The 20883-nt window shown below is 35.7% G+C and overlaps 1 protein-coding gene across 3 annotated transcripts; it reads right to left on the bottom strand.

Annotated features, from left to right (window-relative positions):
• Positions 1-6748: 6748 nt before the first annotated feature.
• On the bottom strand, positions 6749-20470 carry LOC104113196 (acyl-coenzyme A oxidase 3, peroxisomal). 3 transcript variants are annotated; one of them, XM_009623310.3, is made up of 13 exons: positions 19868-20470; positions 11107-11224; positions 10901-11008; positions 10610-10782; positions 10395-10494; positions 10007-10081; positions 9770-9900; positions 9267-9402; positions 9070-9189; positions 8192-8338; positions 8010-8114; positions 7821-7922; positions 6749-7305 (listed from the first exon to the last, which is right to left on the bottom strand). In XM_009623310.3, the coding sequence occupies exons 1-13, from the start codon at positions 20362-20364 to the stop codon at positions 7057-7059; spliced, it is 2061 nt and encodes a 686-aa protein (XP_009621605.1). In that variant the 5' UTR covers positions 20365-20470; the 3' UTR covers positions 6749-7056. The 3 variants fall into 3 exon arrangements, with proteins under 3 accessions (XP_009621605.1, XP_009621612.1, XP_009621600.1); XM_009623317.2 differs by lacking the exon at positions 19868-20470 and adding an exon at positions 16762-17243; XM_009623305.4 differs by lacking the exon at positions 19868-20470 and adding an exon at positions 15157-15742.
• Positions 20471-20883: the final 413 nt, after the last annotated feature.

Below are 20883 nucleotides of genomic sequence, written 5' to 3'. Positions count from 1 at the left end.
ACTCAATTACACAACTGTCTAAGCCCCATGGTGGGCGCCAAACTGTTTTATCCGTAAAATATTACAGTTGAATTTGTACGTGATTTATAGACATGTGAATCGATTTGATCCTAAAATGATAAATAAATTAAACAAGAATGTAAGACTTGGCGTTGAAATAGAGATAAGATAGCAAAAATCCTGGTTCCATGAGCATAGCTTCCGGAGGCAGTAGTAAAAGTACTAATAAACAAGAAGAAAAATATTATTGAGCTTTGAACAGAGTATAGTATTTTCTTGTCACAAAATTCGTGTCATTTACAATGGTTCTAGAGCTCACTATTTATAGTTGCACCTAGGGAATAAGGTCCTAGGATCAAGCCCCTCTTTAATGACAATTATGAGGGACATTGAAGAAGTGTAACAGTAGGCAATGAATATCATATTCTCTGTAACAGACCACATACTTAATGTTATAGAATATTCTCCATTAAATGCTATCGGATGGAACGCATTTGCATCGCCTTTATGAATACCATTATCTTCAGTAACAAACGAGATTGTTGCCTTCGGACTTGATTGCCTTTTGTCTTCGACTCCACGTGTCGCTTTATCATGCAAGCATTTAATATGAACATATTTTACCCTATACAATATCTACCTGCGCAAGGTAAGGATAAGATATGCGTATACACTATACTTCCCAAACCTCACTTATAGAATTTCACTGGGATTTTTATTATTATTGTAATGTCAATAAAAACAAAAGAAAAAATCTAGTGGAGTTTTCACTCTCGCGATAAGAGGATAGGGAACCAATGTGCCCCACAAATGAAATTCATGTCTAAATAAATATAAACTTCCAAAACTTCAACCAAATAATCCAAAACCTACAAATTATATGATCTCATTCGAATTATATGCCTCCTGGGTTTGAGTAGAGCTAAACAAAATACATTCAAACTTGAAAAGATATTTTTAAGCGATCACGTGACGCCCCTACATTTGGGAAATTAAGGACATGTATGATGGGGCCAATACTGGGGTTAGGATGGTAGGAGGTGACTTTGAGCAGTTTCCAATTGTTATGGAGTTACACCAAGGTTCTGCACTCAGCCCGTTCTTATTTTCCCTGGTGATGGACGCGTTAACATACCATATTCAAGGGGAGGTGCCATGGTATATATTATTCGCCGATGAAATAGTTTCGATTGATGAGTCGCGAACCAGTGTTAATGAGAGATTGGAGGTCTGGAGACATGCCCTTGAATCTAAGAGTTTCAAGCTGAGCAGGATGAAAACTGAATACCTGAAGTGTAAGTTCAGCACTGAACCGAGGGAAGTGGGCGTGGAAGTGAGGCTTGAATCACAGGTCATACCAAGTAGTGGTAATTTCAAGTACCTTGGGTAGGTTATCCAGAGGGGGGGAGATTGACGAGGATGTCACACACCGTATTGGAGTGGGGTGGATGAAGTGAAGGTTAGCATCTGGAGTCTTGTGTGATAAGAGAGTGTCACCAATATACAAAGCGGTGGTTAGACCGGCCATGATGTATGGGGTTGAGTGTTGTCCTGTTAAGAACTCACATATCCAGAAGATGAAAGTAGTAAAAATGAGGGTGTTGAGGTGAATGTGCAGTAATACTAGGATGGACAAGATTAGAAATAAAGATATTCGGGAGAAGGTGGCGTGACTCCCATTGATGACAAGATGTGGGACGCGAGGCTCAGATAGTTTGGACACGTACAAAGGAGAAGCCCAGATGCTCCGGTAAGGAGGTGTGATTGACTGGCTTTGGAGGGAACGAGAAGAGGTAGAGGACGACCTAAGAAGTATTGGGGAGAGGTAATCAGGCAGGACATGGCGTGGCTTCAGATTTCTGAGGACATGGCTCTTGATAGGAAGTTGTGGAGGTCGAGTATTAGGGTTGTAGGTTAGGAGGTAGTTGAGTCTCCCTTACTTCATACCTTTGTGAGGCTAGTCTAGTTGGGCTTTTGTCGATGTGAGCTAGTGGCAATGTTGTGTCTTACTACTCTTTTGTTTACTATAGTGTCGAGTCTATGTACTGTCTATCGTGTTTGCTTTGCATCTACTATCTCATTTCCATTATGTTATTTTTCCTATGGTTTCTATTGGTGATACTAATATTGTCTCTTTTCGTCTTCTTGAGCTGAGGGTCTTTCGGAAACAACATCTCTACTCCCTCGGGGTAAGGATAAGGTCTATGTACACACTATTCTCCCCAGACCCTACTAGTGGGATTTCACTGGGTCGTTTTGTTGTTGTTGTAACCCCCCTTCATGTTGTTTACCACCTGTTATTTCTTCTGTGACGGTTTTCTTATTACTCTGTTATTTTATTGTTGTTATTGTTCTTGTCTTTATTATTTCCTACATGGCTTCATCACTATTATTTTTTTTTCAAGCCTGCTGAGATCTGCTTTGCTTGAGGTGAAAGTCTACCATAAACAAGTTCTCTACCTCTACAAGGTAGGGATAAGATATGTGTATATATTATCCTTCCCAGATCTCACACTATAGGAATATACTGGGTATGTTGTTGTTGTAGCGCCCCTTCATGTCTTTTACAACTCATAGAATGAAAAATACAAAAAAGAAAAAACTATCGGTGCTAGTATAGTCTAATCATATTGAGTACGTTAGGTAGGCATTTGATGCTTATCTTGAATGAGACGTCTCTATGAGTTCAACGGTTAAGTTTATTCGTGTTGAACCTAATACCTATTATATTTTTAAAATTATAAAAAAAAATGAGTTAATATCTATTATTTGTGATAATATTAGTAAATGTTTACACATAAAATTATGCTATCACATTAAAAATATTAGGTTGATGAACTCGATACCGGAAGGCTACATCGGGCTAAGGGCAAAGCTCACGAATATTTGGTACACCATATTGCTTCAAGTATTTAAACTATTACATTTTCTCTAAGTTTAGAAGGTGTGATATTGAGTCAAATTTTTTTCCTGAAAGAGTGACCACGACCTGCTATCATATTACCCTCTACGTGAACGTGACAAATTAGACGGGGTCAATTTTTTTTATGTTTATATATTAGATGTTGAATTTCTTTAGTTTTTTCGCGTCTTCACTTTTTTCTGGAATGTTCGGAGTGAAAATCCTATCTCCGCACTTTCTACACCTAGATTAGTTTGCTAAAGCAAACATTTGTCACCACAAGCATATTCCAGATAGGGATGTACATATGTCAGGTTGGTTCGGAATTTTTAATTACCAAATCAAACTAATTGTGTAGGGTTATTAAATTTAAAGACCAAACCAAACCAACAAAAGTCAGATTTTTCAATTTCGGGTTTTTGATTTTTTCTGGTTTTTCCCCGGTTATGTCTTCATAGCACAAAACATATTACTTGTGCTCCAAATATTTCTTTAATCCTAATAAGATACCACTACATAAGGTGTTTCTCAAGAAAATAATTCAAAATATAAAATATGTCATATCATTATCTTAAAATATTCATCAATAAAAATATTAAAATCGTATAAAATAAATAATGCTAATTAAATTCTATGATCTCATTCGAATTATGTGCCTCTTGGGGTTTGAGTACAGCTAAACAAAAAACATTCAAACGTGAAAAGGCATTTCTTTAAGCAATCACGTAACGCCCATTCATGTTGTTTACTACCTGTTATTACTTCTGTGACGGTTTTCTTATTGCTCTTTTATTTTATTGTTGTTATTATTCTTATTTTTATTATTTTCGATATGACTTTATCACTGTTATTTTTCTTTTTCAAACCTGTTGAGATCTGTTTTGCTTGAGGCGAAGGTCTACCAGAAACAAGTTCTCTATCTTTACAAGATAGGGATAAGATATGTGTATATACTATCCCGACCAGACCTCATACTATAAGAATATACTGGGTACGTTATTGTTGTAGCGCCCCATCATGTCTTTTACAACTCATAGAATGAAAAATACAAAAAAGAAAAGACTATAAGTGCTAGTATAGTCTAATCATATTGAGTACGTTAGATAGCCATTTGATGATTATCTTGAATGAGAAAAAGAAAAGACTATCAGTTCTAGTTTAGTCTAATCATATTGAGTACGTTAGGTAGGCATTTGATGATTATCTTGAATGAGAAAAAGAAAAGACTATCAGTGCTAGTTTAGTCTAATCATATTGAGTACGTTGCTAGTTTAGTCTAATCATATTGAGTACGTTAGGTAGGCATTTGATGACTATCTTGAATGAGAAAAAGAAAAAACTATCAGTGCTAGTTTAGTCTAATCATATTGAGTACGTTAGGTAGGCATTTGATGATTATCTTGAATGAGAAAAAGAAAAGACTAGTGCTAGTTTAGTCTAATCATATTATGTTAGGTAGGCATTTGATGATTATCTTGAATGAGAAAAAGAAAAGACTATCAGTGCTAGTATAGTCTAATCATATTGAGTACGTTAGGTAGGAATTTGATGATTATCTTGAATGAGAAAAAGAAAAGACTATCAGTGCTAGTTTAGTCTAATCATATTGAGTACGTTAAGTAGGCATTTGATGATTATCTTGAATGAGAAAAAGAAAAGACTATTAGTGCTAGTATAGTCTAATCATATTGAGTACGTTAGGTAGGCATTTGATGACTATCTTGAATGAGAAAAAGAAAAGACTATCAGTGCTAGTTTAGTCTAATCATATTGAGTGCGTTAGGTAGGCATTTGATGATTATCTTGAATGAGAAAAAGAAAAGACTAGTGCTAGTTTAATCTAATCATATTGAGTATGTTAGGTAGGCATTTGATGATTATCTTGAATGAGAAAAAGAAAAGACTATCAGTGCTAGTTTAGTCTAATCATATTGAGTACGTTAGGTAGGCATTTGATGATTATCTTGAATGAGAAAAAGAAAAGACTAGTGCTAGTTTAGTCTAATCATATTGAGTATGTTAGGTAGGCATTTGATGATTATCTTGAATGAGAAAAAGAAAAGACTATTAGTGCTAGTTTAGTCTAATCATATTGAGTACGTTAGGTAGGCATTTGATGATTATCTTGAATGAGAAAAAGAAAAGACTAGTGCTAGTTTAGTCTAATCATATTGAGTATGTTAGGTAGGCATTTGATGATTATCTTGAATGAGAAAAAGAAAAGACTATTAGTGCTAGTTTAGTCTAATCATATTGAGTACGTTAGGTAGGCATTTGATGATTATCTTGAATGAGAAAAAGAAAAGACTAGTGCTAGTTTAATCTAATCATATTGAGTATGTTAGGTAGGCATTTGATGATTATCTTGAATGAGAAAAAGAAAAGACTATCAGTGCTAGTTTAGTCTAATCATATTGAGTACGTTAGGTAGGCATTTGATGATTATCTTGAATGAGAAAAAGAAAAGACTATCAGTGCTAGTTTAGTCTAATCATATTGAGTACGTTAAGTAGGCATTTGATGATTATCTTGAATGAGAAAAAGAAAAGACTATCAGTGCTAGTTTAGTCTAATCATATTGAGTACGTTAGGTAGGCATTTGATGATTATCTTGAATGAGACGTCCGATACATTAAAAATTTGAACTCTATGAGTTGAACCGTTAAGTTTATTTATTTGTGTTGAACTTAATACCTATTATATTTTAAAATTTATGAAAAAATGTGTTAATATTTATTATTTATGATAATTTTAATAAATATTTACAGATAAAATTATGCTATCACATTAAAAATATTAGGTTGATGAACTCGATACCGGAAGGCTACATCAGGCTAAGGGCAAAGCTCCACGAATATTTGGTACACCATATTGGTTCAAGTATTTACACTACTACCTTTTCTCTAAGTTTAGAAGGTGTGATATTGAGTCTAAGTTTTTTTCCTTTAAGAGTGACAACGGCCTGCTATCATATTACCCTCTACGTGAACGTGACAAATTAGACAGGATCAATTTTTTTTATGTATATATATTAGATGTTGAATTCCTTTAGCTTGTTCGCGTCTTCACTTTTTTCTCAAATTTTCAGGGTGAAAATCATATCTCCGCACTTTCTACACATAGATTATTTTGCTAGAGCAAACATTTGTCACCACAAGCATATTCCAGATAGGGGTATACATATGTCAGGTTGGTTCGAAATTTTTAATTACCAAATCAAACTAATTGTGTAGGGCAGTATTTTAGTGTTCCTATTCCAAAGAGGTTGTGCAGTAGCATGTACCCCTTCATCCCTAACCAGAGGTCTTGGATTTAAACCCCGAATATTGAATCGTCATTGTTATAGAGCACATTATCCCTCAATGTAGAGCTTTCCGACGTCAATTCGAATTTAGTCGGACCCCAATGCGAATACTAAATTGATAATAAAATATTTATATTTAACAAATTTTTTAATATAAAATATGAAGTCTAAGCAAAAGCTATTGGATATCGTAGCTCCAACCCTGTCCACCTCTGGCAGCCCAAAGCAACCCAAAATACTCAAAACAAGACAATAAATACCCAACCACCAGAATTAATCCCCAAAATTCCTACCAAAATTTTCTTATAACACAATAAACGGAGCACTAAAATTAGAATTTTCCAAGTGCAGCATCCTAACAGTTCCCTCTCCCTTTAGAGTTCATACTGCAGATATGCACATCCTTGGTACTTAACAAGGCAAATGCAGTTTCAATCAAATGACAAGGAATTTTAATGAGAATGTTAAACGCATTCCCAACTACACAGGCGAACATGTGCGCGTTGCTCACACACACACACACAGCATCTGTAACATACCAGTGGATCAAACAACACTTTGTTTAATGAGTAAAAGTATTCGTCCTTTGACGGAAAAAAGGTAGAGCTTGTGCGCACACACGCGCAGAGATATAGAGAGATCACCTGTAACATATCAGAGGATCAAACAGCACTTTGTTTATGAGTAAAAGTATCTGTCCTATAATACTGCAACAGAAAAGTCAGAAATATACTTTTTCTTTAAAAAACAATGCAAAATAGCCTTTTGCTATTCATGGCAAGCACATTAGTTGCAAGAATAGACCATGTTGTGACATCTTTTACTCCCTGTAGTTTGTACGACTAGCGAGCTAGTTTTGTTCAGAAGACCAAACATTGGCTTCAACCCAATTGAAAGCTATAGGGCCCAAGAAGGCATCGGGTATGCCGAAAGAACTGACCAAGGAAAGTGCATGTGGCCTTAGTTCACTACAGAGCTTTGCAACTTCTTTTCTCACCATAGCAGCATTGTCCGTCCACAAGTATCCGTATCGGAGGAATGCAACATCCTCATCCACGGTGACCAAAGCATACATCGATCTCACAAGCCCCAAAATATTCTGCAAGAGAAACCACACCACAGTTGCACACGACACGTTTTTCAAGTCTTGACACTACTATTGCTCAAACTTCAAAAAGCCACGATAAATTTCATTTGCATAACATTTGAAAACTCAATCACGTAATTTATACTCCCTCTGTCCTAATTTATGTGGTACTCTTTCCTTTTTAGTCTGTCCAAAAAGAATGTCATCTTTCTTTACTTAGAAACAATTAACTTTAAATTTCACTTTTATTCTTAGTGAGATGATTTATTACCACACAAATATCTAAGGCTTGTTTTAGACCACGAGTTTCAAAAGTCTTTTTTTTTCTTAAACCCCGTGCCTAGTCAGACGATGCCACATAAATTGGGACATAGGGAGATTAGTTTATGCGCTCAAAGCAACACTCTGATTGTTTTCATGACTAAGTCTACTTGTCCTACCCCTCCGTAATAAAATATCTCATTTTCCACATAGAACATTACTCTGGTATCATTATAAAAATGAACTAAAAAACATTTTACCAGTACCTTAAGGGGGGCAGATGTGACGGATGCCTCTGCCTCGAGGAAGGTATGCAGAACTGCTCGGTCTGAGAAGGCTCTCCCAAGGTCTTCAGCGAGCTGATAATTCTGTGAAGGGGAATAAACCGATTTGTTATATGCAAGCACCCAATACAAATGGGATTAAGAGAAGAATAAACGAAAGAGTAGGCTTACCAAAGTAAAAGCATATTCTTTGCTTTTCCCCTGTGACTGGCATAATGAAACTTCAGCAGCAAAACGTTCCAACAGGTCTCGTTCTCGTAGGCAGAATATGTCGTTCTGGAAAAAAGGCAATCAAAACTACTGACCTGCTAAATTATTCATCTAAAATGAAAAAGAAACAAAAGCTTCGTTACCTGGAACTGGGCTTGCCTCATTGCGGAACTCGTGAATTGTGAAGGTACGACGGGACGAGATTTATTCATGTGTTCTAATCCCAACCCTTTGAACGGCTTCTTACTCCTTTTGGCTGTCACATATTCCCCAAGAAGTGCCTTGCTAACCTGCCATTATAAGTTTTCCATTGAACAGCGCAACGTTACCCAGTGGTTATGTAAGATCAACAATAACAACCACATTTTGACTAGATATCCCATAACTACATTTTGACTAGATATCCCTATCCATCGATTAAATTAGAGTAGGTGCAGAATTATTGAACAAAACCAATTAATGATATAACCTACTATTGCGAAGATATAGGAAAATTACTAAAAAAATTCCTTGCACCTTATGCTGATGAGAAGGAAAGGCCAAACACTTTGGCCTAACGGGAATGAGCAACAACGAAATGAGAAGATGAGGTGCATGGGCACCCCATTAGGAAAGAAGCGTAGAAGGTTTTGGGCATGTAACTTTCCCTGTCTCCCCTTCGTCGGGCGGCACTTGTGGAGGGTGCGCCACCAGAAATAGGGGCTTGAAGCTCTCACTTGACCAACAAGCTGAGAGCTGATGGATGCTGGTCACGACTACTATCAAAAAGCTCCTATGAAGATGAATATTTCACATGTAGTAGTATGCATTTTTATGTTGGGCGTTCTTTGGTCGTGCAACCCGGCAGCTTATGCATCTATAATCTTATCAACTTTTAAAGTCAAGAACCACAAGTGCACGCGAGTGTGTTAAAGAAGATTCATGCTAGCAAAAAACGTTACCAATTCTATTTTATCTGACTCAGAAGAGATTACATATGTAAAATACTTTGTAAAAACAAATAATAGCATTTTAACCATACCTGTTGCATAAGAACATTGTTATCACCCTCGAAAGTAGACTGCACATCAAATTCACCTTTCAGCTGGCCAACCCGATTTTCAGTCTTCAACCCTTGGCCTCCACAGGCTTCACGACATTCCTGATTCAACATATTAAGAATTTTTAGAGTCAGGAAAGTTAAATCGGTAATAATCCAAGTTTTCTTGTGCATACTACCTGAAGAGTTCGCATGTTATGCCAACTTGCTGTAGCTTTGAATGCACTTGAAATAACATGAATAACTTTGTTCATCTCAGGTGTCCTCTTGACATAAATCTTTTTCAAGTAGTTACAAGCAAAACTCATAGCATATCTGCAAAGAGACAAAGTTGGTTGATAAACTTAGTAAATGCGGACCACATTATGAAACAAGTGTCAACTAGCAGACATAGAAGAATTTGCATACAACTTATAACCAGAAAGTTAACTGTGGAGCGAAAATATATGGACATTAGAAAGGTTAACAATAATAGTTCAGTTTACAAGAGAAAAGAACAAATAGTTTCGGGTTATTTTCTCGATGTATCTCATGTTGATAGAAACAAAACAAAGGGAGAAAACCATAAACAAAAGAATAATAGTATGAATGCATGTCTTTTGACTTCTCATTTCTATGCTGGAACATGAAGAGAGTAATGCATGGTAGAACAGGAAATCAGTGCAATTCGATGAGCATTTACGTTTTTGAAAGAAGAGGAAGAAGTCGCCGTTGATGACTTGGATAATCGAGTATAAGAACTTCTGGTCCATTAGGAGTAACTGAAAATGCTCTTCTTGTCAGTGAGTATCTTAATGCAGTCGCCAAACCAATCTGACCAAGCAGGACAAGAAGATTAGACACCGCGAAAATATTTTTTTGGGTAGCATATGACTGACAAACAAAATACTTGAGCAGAAGCAATTGTTGCTTGTCATACCTTTGCTGAGTAAGTTGCACTAACTGCGATTGTCACACGACCAGATGTCAAAGGGGCCATAAATGCTGCAAATCTCTGAGAACAAAATTGCTAAAAGTTGGTTAGCTACCGAACAGTTTCCCAAAACATCCCAAAATTCAAATAATATAACATTGATGACTGAAAAGGCAAGGTAAGAAGAGCTTAAAGCTGCAATAAATTTAGTCGCCAAGTCTCAGATTACAAATTGATGCATTATCTTTCTCATCAACGTGTCTTGACGAGCTGTCAAAACCGTAACCTTTTCCTACTATAGATCATAAAGAATCACTAATAGATAAAGATATCCATATTATGATTAGCACGACAAAAAAAGTTACGAATCATTGCCTAAATGAATTAAGTTTACCTGGTCAGGGTCCTTAATAGCAGTAAGATATTTCCCGTCTGGAGAAACATCCGCCACTGAATTTAACAAATTTTCTCTGGGTACCCGGACATTGTCAAACCTGGGAAAAATGCAATTCCGCAAAGAGCTTAGCTCCTAACCGCCAAAATGAATCCATAAACTTTTAATACAGATTACTGCACTTAAAGCTAAGTTCAAGTACAGATCATCTTTACCAGATTCTGCCATTGTCAACTCCATTCAAGCCAATCTTGTGACCGCAATCAGCTATACGGATGTTTGGACAAATGTTGCCATTTGTATCTCTGATTTGGGCGATAAAAGCATGGACACCTTGATTTTTCCCGTCAATGTGTAGCTGAGAGAAAACTACTGTATGTGTTGCATGCTACAATACAAGTCAAGAGAAATGATATCAATTTAGAATAATTAACCAGTAGACAAGCTAAAAACACCAGTCAAATAAACACGCCGAACGGCTTTTGAGAAGAGGGTAATGTAGTTACATTAGCTGCGCCACCAATCCAATACTTCTGAGCTGATTCACATGGAGTGTTTATTACAAACTCTCCTGTGCTTGAATCATAGGTTGTGACTGTTTCAATACCTCGAACCTGAACAGTAATTGCAAAGGAATTCAGTTAGAATTGCAGAGTCAATGAACAATCATTTACCGAATAAAGTCGTATATAATTAAAGAACCTTCACCTACATTACTTCCATGTCCCAACTCTGTCATAGCAAAGCAACCCTTAACCACGTAATTCTCTGTGTCCCTCAACCACTTATCATGATGTCGTTGGGTACCAAAAAACTTGATTGCACCACCCCTGAATCAATAAACCAAAAAACTCAATGATATTCCGCTTACCTGGAATTCTAAGTTATGCAGAATAACCAACATATCAAGACTGTCCCTACAAGAAATTTTACCTACTAAGGTTTTTCTCTATGTTGCGCGGACTCTCCAAAATGCTGCCGCACCCGTGTCGTATCCTCCGAAAATGCACTACTTTTGGAGGATCCGAAATGCACCCGACGACATTTCGGAGAGTCCGAGCAACATAGATTTTTCTTATTCTTATTCCAAAATTATCTTTTTCTTGCATTCGGTTGACGACCAACACAAAAAGAGTCCAATGCATGTGACCAAACAAGATCATCTGCACCAGATATTCCAAGGTCTACTTAGGTATTTCTTATTCTTTTTCCACATTTACCTTTTTACTGTAGGTTGATGACTGGGAAAAATGGTCCAATTATGATGAGTCTCTTAAATAGATACAGAGGATTCATGTAGCTGTCTCAACTAATTCGGAAAACATAGCAACAACCAATGTAGTATAATTCATCAGTCAGAAAAAGGAAACATAAAATTGTGAATAGATCGTGACACACTAGACAAACATGTTAAAAGGACACCACCAATTCAATATTTAATATATTTCATTCAGTGAATTGTATAGAATTGAAGAACTACTCTAGAATGAGAATTCTAGACTGAGAAGGCTAGAAGTATTCTAAATATGAGTAGTGTAATTCTAGAATAGGACCTCCACTAGATCCTCCCATGACCACCTATAAATAGAGGTGGTCATTCCAGTTGTAAGTGTGCAACAAAGAGTGAGAACAAAAGCGTGTAAGAAAGAGTGAAAGTGAGAGTTAAGACGTAAAGGCTATGTATGTTCTCACTACAATGGTCGAAGATGGATTCTAGCAGCGGATAAGAAGCTTAGGACACACTTGCGACGATTTTTACGAAGAAAAACATGCGAAATTACGAAGGCTTGAAAATGAGCTTTTGTCAATCTCGCAATGGCACATGACGATTAGTCAACATCACTAGAATGTTAAATCTCTATGTGATGATATACCAAAACTGGATTCGGATAATGCTATCACAAGGATGAAGAGAATTATCATTCCTGGTTTGAGGCCAGAGCATCGGGGATTCAGATTATTTTCAAGTGATGATGGGATTGCATCAGGGATCAGCTCTTAACCCATTTTTATTTGCCCTAGCGATAGACGTGCTGACGCGTAACATATAGAGGGAAGTGCCATGGTGTATGTTATTTGCTGATGATATAGTTTTTGTTGACGAGAAGCGCGGCGGGGTTAATGCTAAGCTGGAGGTGTGGCGATAGACCCTGGAATCTAAAGGTTTCAAGTTGAGTAGGAGAAAAACAAAATATGTGGAGTGTAAGTTGAGTATTGGGATGCATGAACCAGAAGTGGACGTGAAGCTTGATACCCAAGTCATCCCCAAGAGAGATAGTTTTAAATACCTTGGGTCGATTATACAGAGTAACGGGGAGATCGACGAGGATGTCACACACCGTATAGAAACGGGGTGGTTGAAATGGAGGCTTGATTATGGTGTTTTGTGTGACAGGAATGTGCCACCTAGACTTAAGGGCAAGTTCTACAAAGCAGTAGTTAGACCGGCCATGTTGTATGGAGCCGAATGTTAGCCAGTCAAAAAATCTCATGCCCAGAAGATGAGAGTAGCAGAAATGAGGATGTTGCAATGGATGTGTGGCCATACCAAAAAAGATAAGATTAGAAATGAATATATTGGGGACAAAGTGGGTGTGGCCCCTGTGGAAGAGAAATTGAGGGAATCGAGGCTGGGATGGTTTGGTCATGTGAAGAGGAGAGACATTGATGCCCCGGTTAGGAGGTACGAGAGGTTGCCAGTGGCGAGTCAGAGGAGGGGTAGATGGAGGCCTAAGAAGAACTGGGATGAGGTGATTAGGCAGGACATGGCTGTGCTCCAGCTTACCGAGGACATGACCCTCGATAGAAAGGTGTGGAGGTCGAAAATTAGGGTGGTGGGTTGATAGACAGTCTAGAGTTTACCTTGTCTTACTAGTAGTAGTTGTACTAGTCGGGTACCTTCCTATTCCTAGTCCCTTGTTTATATACGGTATGTCAGTATTAGCAGTGAGATTGGCACTATTCTTGTTGTTTCATTTCCTTGGATCTCTGTCATTATTCGCTGTATTATTTGCTTACACTGTCTTATTGTATTGTTGTTGCTATTGTTTCTCTATTGCTTCTTTTTTCTTTTAAGTTCTTGAGCCGAGCGTCTTTCGGAAACAGCCTCTCCACCTTCATAGGTAGGGGTAAGGTCTGCGTACACACTACCCTCCCCAAACCCCGCTTGTGGATTCCATTGGGTTGTTGTTGGTTTGAGGCCAGAGCATAAAGGCATGGTCACAGCCACACACGGGTGGATTACAGAATCATCTTTATCTGAATTGGAATCAGCAAATGAAGAGACTTGGAGAAGTCATTACAAGCCTTTTTATATAAGATGAAGAAAATGCTCCTCGGTAAAAAGGGAAAACTATAAATTTCAAGACAGAAGAAATGGTTGATTATTCCTAATCCCTTGTTTATATACGGTATGTCAGTATTAGCAGTGAGATTGGCACTATTCTTGTTGTTTCATTTCCTTGGATCTCTGTCATTATTCGTTGTATTATTTGCTTACACTGTCTTATTGCATTATTGTTGCTATTGTTTCTCAATTGCTTCTTTTTTCTTTTAAGTTCTTGAGCCGAGGGTCTTTCGGAAACAGCCACTCTACCTTCATAGGTAGGGGTAAGGTCTGCGTACACACTAACCTCCCCAGACCCCGCTTGTGGGATTCTACTGGGTTGTTGTTGTTGGTTTGAGGCCAGAGCATAAAGGCATGGTCACAGCCACACACGGGTGGGTCACAGAATCATCTTTATCTGAATTGGAATCAGCAAATGAAGAGACCTGGAGAAGTCATTACAAGCCTTTTTATATAAGATGAAGAAAATGCTCCTCAGTAAAAAGGGAAAACTATAAATTTCAAGACAGAAGAAATGGTTGATCAATCAACAAACAAAGCTACAGAAAAAGGGATGAGGAGACAACCTCACAACCAAGGAGAGGACAGAGAATCAACATAAATGAAGCCAGCGAGCCAACAAGCAGGCAAATCAATGTTTCAACAATCGGCAAAGAGATAAGTGTTGAAATTGTGGGAAGAAAGGACATTACGACAGAGGCTTTAAAGAAAGTTAATTGTAACACAACCACTTCTCCAAATAATCAATATAAGGGAGAAGATTGGGAATTTGGGACCTCTTAAGCAGTTAAAGAAAGCAATTGACAGGAAGAGACTGTCACCTCTCACTTTGCCGAACCAGAAAAGGCACAATCACTTGCAACTGTAAGTGAGATACTAGTCAATTATGAACATGATTGGATTGTACATTCAGGTGTTCCATATCACATGACTAGTGATGAGAAAAAAAACTGATCAACAGGAGCGAATATAAGGGCGATTGAGCACTGGTGATGGCGAATAATTCAAGAATGCCAAGACGGTGTCCGTGCCTTGTTACAAGTGGCAGAGCCATATGTACTCGTCAGAAATTTACACTGTGTAGCTAGGTAAAAGAAATCTCTTTTATATTTATATATACCATATATGGACTCCCCTTCTTCGTGGGTTTACTTCTTTATATTTTGACACCTCTTAGTGAAAATACTCGCTCCATCACTGCTTGCTACAGCTCATGACAAGTACAACTTCAGAATTACCACGTTCTAGGTATAAAGAACTTATTATATGCTTCGCAACTAACAAACTCAGGCAACTAGAGCATATGTGGAAGAAAATAATTGTGTGTAAAAGATTTACTATAAGATTGAACATGGTCATTAGTTTGCAATACTAAAACTAAGTTGTGATCAACTAATTGTTCTTAACGAAACATACCATAAGAAAAAATGGACGCCGATTTTGACAGAAAGAGAATGATCAAAGATGCTAACAACATCAGTAAAAGCAAGTTTCCTCAACTCATCTTCCGGTCCATTACCAGTGAGCCAACCTTTAAAAACACCATGTTCAAGAAGATACTCAATTCTCCTCATAGTAATTTCGCTTTGCTGTTCCTTAGATTGGTTATAGTCGGGGCAAACAAAAACTTTGTCACCCCTTACTTTTGTGTTAAAAAGATTACTTTGCAACATTAGACCAAAAAGCCAGTCCTTGTCCTCTAAATTGTGATCATCCAAAAGTTTTCTCATTTCTTTTATGTCAAAAACAGAAGATGGCTCTGAAAACTCAGGTGGGTTGTAACTGAGACATGGGAAAGATTGGAGTATTGAATTTATGGGTGTTGGATTTTCTTGATTTAGGTGTCTGCTAAGGACTTTTGTTCTGAAATTCACTTTTTCCATTGAAGAAGAATAAGATGATGATGAAGAGAAATGGGAATTTTCCATTGTTAAGAAATCAAGAAACTGATGAAAAAAAGAGGAATTTGCAAACTGTATAATAATTGAATTTGAAGGGAAGTTTTGTGAGAAAAGAGTGGATCTTGAGTTAGAATAATATAAGGTTTAATTATGAGTTTGGGTAGCGTGGGTTCTAAGTGTCTGCCTAATTGGTCCTAAAGTCAATTTAATTTAATGATTAAAAGATAATAAGGTTTTATACCTAGTACAAGACGTATTAAATTCATGTTTACATTAAACCACAGGTAATTATCATGAATAAATGATAAATTAATGTTAGAATATATAGTAATTAACCATAATTAAATGATATGTATTTATTCGTTTAATGAACTCACAATGTGGGAGTAACTTTTTATTTTTGCATTTTGGCAATCTTTCAAGTCCTATTAGTCATTTTGGCAATTTGAATTTAGATTTGACGTGATAGAAAATAAGCAATGATTTATTACTTTATTTTTCAAATATATCCTTAGCGCTTCAATATGTATAGTGTTTTTTAAAAAGATAAATAGTTTAGACAAAAATATTCTTACAACCCACTTAATCTCTTGAACCAAAAGGCCCCTTAATGACACACAAATTGGAGTATTAGACAACTACTAACTTGTCCCTTAGGGGTTGTTTGGCAGGAGAACAAGTTATACCGGAATTAAAATGATGGGATTATAATATAGTGATTAAATAATGACAGAATTATTTAGTAAATATATTTTTATTGGAAGGTGTTTGGTTTACTGGACTAAAAATAGAATATACATGGTATAATATAAACACGTGTTTGATGTATATTAGATAAGTTGGGATAATCTTTTATTTTCAATTTTAACCTTGGAATGTTTCAAAGACTTTGGGGGCCTTGAAGAAGGGAAACTTTGTAATTTTAGTGTTTACCCGAGATTATTATCACACTCAATGTGGGATAGAATAAAATATATTTTGTGGAATTAATTAATTCCGGGATTGCTAATCCTAGATTAAAAAATTCAACCAAACACGAGATAAAATAATCCCGCATTGAATCCCGGAATTATTATCCCTTATCCTATGTACCAAACGATTCTTTAGGAAATAAACATACCATAAGAAAAAATGCACGCCGATCTTGATTTTAAGAGAATGATCAAAGATGCCAATAACATCTACGAAATCAAATTTCCTCAACTCATCTTCAGGTCCTTTACCAGTAAGCCAACCTTTAAAAACACCATTTTGCAGAAGGTAACCAATTCTCCTCATAGTAATTTCCCTTTGCTGTTCTTTAGATTGGTTATAATCAGGTAAAACAAATACTTTACCACCCCTTACATTTGTGTTAAAAAGATTACTTTGCAACATTAGACCAAAAAGCCAGTCCATTTCTTGCAAATTATGACCATCTAAAAGTTTTCTCATTTCTTTTATGTCAAAAACAGAATATGGCTCTGAAAATTCAGGTGGGTTGTAGCTGAGACATGGGAAAGATTGAAGTGTTGAATTTATGGGTGTTGGATTTTCTTGGATTAGGTGTTTGCTAAGGACTTTTGTTCTAAAGTTAACTTTCTCCATTGAAGAAGATGAAAAATGGGAATTTTTCATTTTGTTGAGAGATTTGAATAGATGATTAAATGAATAGGAAATCAAGAAAACTGAGATGAAAAAAAGAATTTTTAAGGAAGTGAAATTAATGTTGGATTCTTACAGTAGTGTAGTATATTTGTACTTGAAGCTAATAAAGTACAATGTGTTTATCTCACAAGTTAGGGGTAACTTCTTAACTTTGATTGTATTTGAACATAGAATCTTTAAATTTTTCAAAATAAAATTTATATATTTAATAACTACACAAAAAAGTACTACTACTATAAGTTACAACAATAACATATCCAGTATTATCCACACTGTGGGGTCTGGGGAGGGAAGTGTATACGCAGACCTTACCCCTACCTTGTGAGGATAGAGATGTTGTTTTCAATAGACTCTCGGCTCAGGAAAGCATAAGCACCACATTAATGAAAATATAGACACGGATGGACAGTACCATAAAGCCATATAACAGCAAAATAAAAACAAGATAGTAAGGTGATCAACAATAAAAGCAAACAACGGTTAGTCATAAAAACCTACTACCAACATAAAGCGAGATTGTGTGTCAATACTACTGTTATGAACACTCTAAACTACCTACTCTATTACCCTAATCCTTGACCTCCATACCTTCATATCAAGGGTCATGTCCTTGGTCAGCTGAAGTTGCGTCATGTCTTGCCTAATCACCTCTCCCCACCTCTTCTTTGGCCTACCTTTACCTCTCTGTAGGCCCTCCAATGTCAACCTCTCACACCTCCTCACCGGGGCGTATGTGTTTCTCCTCCTCACATGACCAAACTACTACTATAAGTTACAAAATTGATAATTCAAAATATTTAACATAAAAAAAATTACGGCCAAAGAACAATTGGTTTGATTCTCGAAATTCAAACATAAAATGGGAGGGAGGGAGTATTAAACAATGGAGTGAGTTGTTTAATTTGGTAACCTATATTTGGCGTATCTACTTTTTTCGGGAAGTATTTTAATTTATGACCGTAAATATCAAATTATTTTAAAGATTGTAAAGGGCTTTAACAAGAAATAATAATTTGGGAAAATAACATTGTATACCCCATCTTAAAATAATAGCCAAAAATATATATATATATTTTTTGTATATATATACATTCAGTATGTTATATACAAAAATTATACTTCATCCGTCTCAAATTATCTGTCATAATTTTCTTGTACACGCCCCTTAAAGAAAAATTAATTAGGTTGGGATTTGACTACTTTATCCTTGTTCATGCTTTAATATTCAATCTTTTTTCATTGGTATTTGAGCACATTTATCCACAATGAAGTGTTTGTAGTCTTCAAGGATAATTATTATTAAGGGTAAAAAAGGAAAAAAAAATAATCAATTTTATCTTGAAATTCTAAAATAATAAATAATTTGAGACAATTATTTTTAGTAACCACGACTGTTAATATGAGACGGATGGAGTATAAATTTTATACACTTTTTCGATACCGAATTTCTGGAGCGGACTAAAAGAAACACTTATAATATCTCTCATGTGATGGGCCCATTGAACATTACCGGACAGTTTCTGTCATTAGTTGGTATGTGTAATCGGATGAGGATTTTCTGTAATCTCTATCTCTTCTCTATTGTATATTTTTCAAGATTGGTTTTATCACTTTATCCTACCATTGAATGAATCAACCAAAAATGAGAATGATATTCTGTTTACCTACTACCAAAACACCTCCTAAATAGGGAGCAATAAAACCAGGGCGGGGAGCTAGAACTTCATACCGCGAAGTCAGGATTTTCGTAAATGGGGATCAAAGAAATAAAAAATAAAAAGAGACCGTGACCAATAAAAATTGAACCAATATTATAAAATTTTTAAACCCCATTAACCACTGAGTTATACTTTTGGATTGTATCAAGGCGATTCAAAAAATAAATATAGAAGTACAAACCAAATTTTGCCATATATATAGATAGTAGTTTTCTAGACCAGGGGCTTAGGAAGAACCCCCACCGCCCCCTAAATCTGCCCCTGTTTCAAAAGCAAGTTCGGTTAAACCAAGTAGTTTTGTTCAATTGTATTTATCTTTAAAAATTCATTGAATATTTATAAATTCTTAACTTAAAATTCCGTAATTTAAAAGACTAAAATCTCGACCCAATAAGCTTTGAATTTAAAGGACTAAAATCTCGACCATAAGTTTTAAATTTTGACTAGACTCTCATTAAAACCTTTAGATTTATATGATGGGTTCTGAACACCTAATGATAGAAGATAAAAGAAAAGATATTTTGCTTGCCTGAAATAGTAAGTAATAAGTTATGTAACGCAACCAATCCAATCAAGATTGTCCCTACTAGCAATTTAATATATTTAGGTTTTTCTTATTCTTATTCTAAAATAATATGTGAATTCATAGAAAAGATTTTAAGTCATATATACTAGTGTAATGACTTTTTTACCCTATTACTTACTAAATTTTAACATGTGAAAGCTGATTAGTTACTATAGCTTATTTCTTAATGTTTATCAATAGATTTCTAATTAATTTTTATCAAAGAAATTTACTTATAGTTACATAATAAGTATATATATTTGAATTTATCACTAAGAAAAAATAGATAAACATACCATAGGAAAAAATGGACACCAATCTTGATAGCAAGAGAATGATCAAATATTCCAACAACATCCAATAGAGCCAATTTCCTCAACTCATCTTCAGGTCCTTTACCAGTTAGCCAACTTTCAAAAACACCATTTTGCAGAAGATAGCCAATTCTCCTCATAGTAATTTCCCTTTGCTGTTCTTTAGATTGGTTATAGTCAGGTTGAACAAATACTTTACCACCCCTTATTTTTGGATTAAAAAGATTACTTTGCAACATTAGACCAAAAAGCCAGTCTCTTTCTTGCAAATTATGACCATCCATAAGTTTTCTCATTTCTTTTGTGTCAAAAATAGAAGATGGTTCTGAAAATTCAGGTGGGTTGTAGCTGAGACATGGGAAAGATTGGAGTATTGAATAATTGGATGTTGGGTTTTCTTGATTTAGGTGTCTGCTAAGGATTTTTGTTCTGAAATTCACTTTTTCCATTGAAGAAGATGAAAATTTGGAATTTTCCATTGTTGAGAGATGAATAAGAAATCAAGAAAACAAAGAGAAGGATTTTGGGAGGTGTTATTGAATTATTTTGTGCAAAGTCCTTTGTTGATAAAGTGGATCTAACGTTAGAAGAAAAATTATAAGTTTAAATACGCGTATGCGTAGGCCGGAGCGGATGTAGTGTTCGGTGGTCGGGTTCGTTCGAACCCACTACTTTCAATTCGGGCCATAAATTATGTTAAATTTTATTTAAAATATATTATAATAAATAATAAATATGAATTAAAATATAACATGAATATTAAAAATCTTAAAAATAAATTCATAGTCTAAATCCTCAATCGGCATCCGGGCATAGCAAGATGGGATGTATGCGTGGCATTAAGGACAAAGATGAGTTTCTCGAAGGCCAAAGTACGTTGGACTGACGTGGCAGTGTGAAAATTCACGCATTTACTCTAAACATTTACTCCCTTCAAATTAGATTAGATTTGTTTTTCGGCTATTTCCAAATAAATAATATATTTTTAAATTTAGAAA

Source organism: Nicotiana tomentosiformis, chromosome 8 (genome assembly GCF_000390325.3).
Source record: "Nicotiana tomentosiformis chromosome 8, ASM39032v3, whole genome shotgun sequence".
Classification (NCBI taxonomy): domain Eukaryota; kingdom Viridiplantae; phylum Streptophyta; class Magnoliopsida; order Solanales; family Solanaceae; genus Nicotiana; species Nicotiana tomentosiformis.
This window is presented reverse-complemented; position numbering and strand designations above follow the sequence as displayed.

Bases quoted from the DNA above. Each gene is read 5' to 3' on its own strand.
- LOC104113196 (XM_009623305.4), bottom strand. From the start codon at position 15,668: ATGGAAAATTCCCATTTCTCTTCATCATCATCTTATTCTTCTTCAATG. The intron at 11,009-11,106 runs GTAGGTGAAGGT...ATTACTGTTCAG, and splicing joins AGTTGGGACATGGAAGTAAT to GTTCGAGGTATTGAAACAGT. The intron at 8,339-9,069 runs GTATGGTTAAAA...TTATAATGGCAG, and splicing joins ACAATGTTCTTATGCAACAG to GTTAGCAAGGCACTTCTTGG.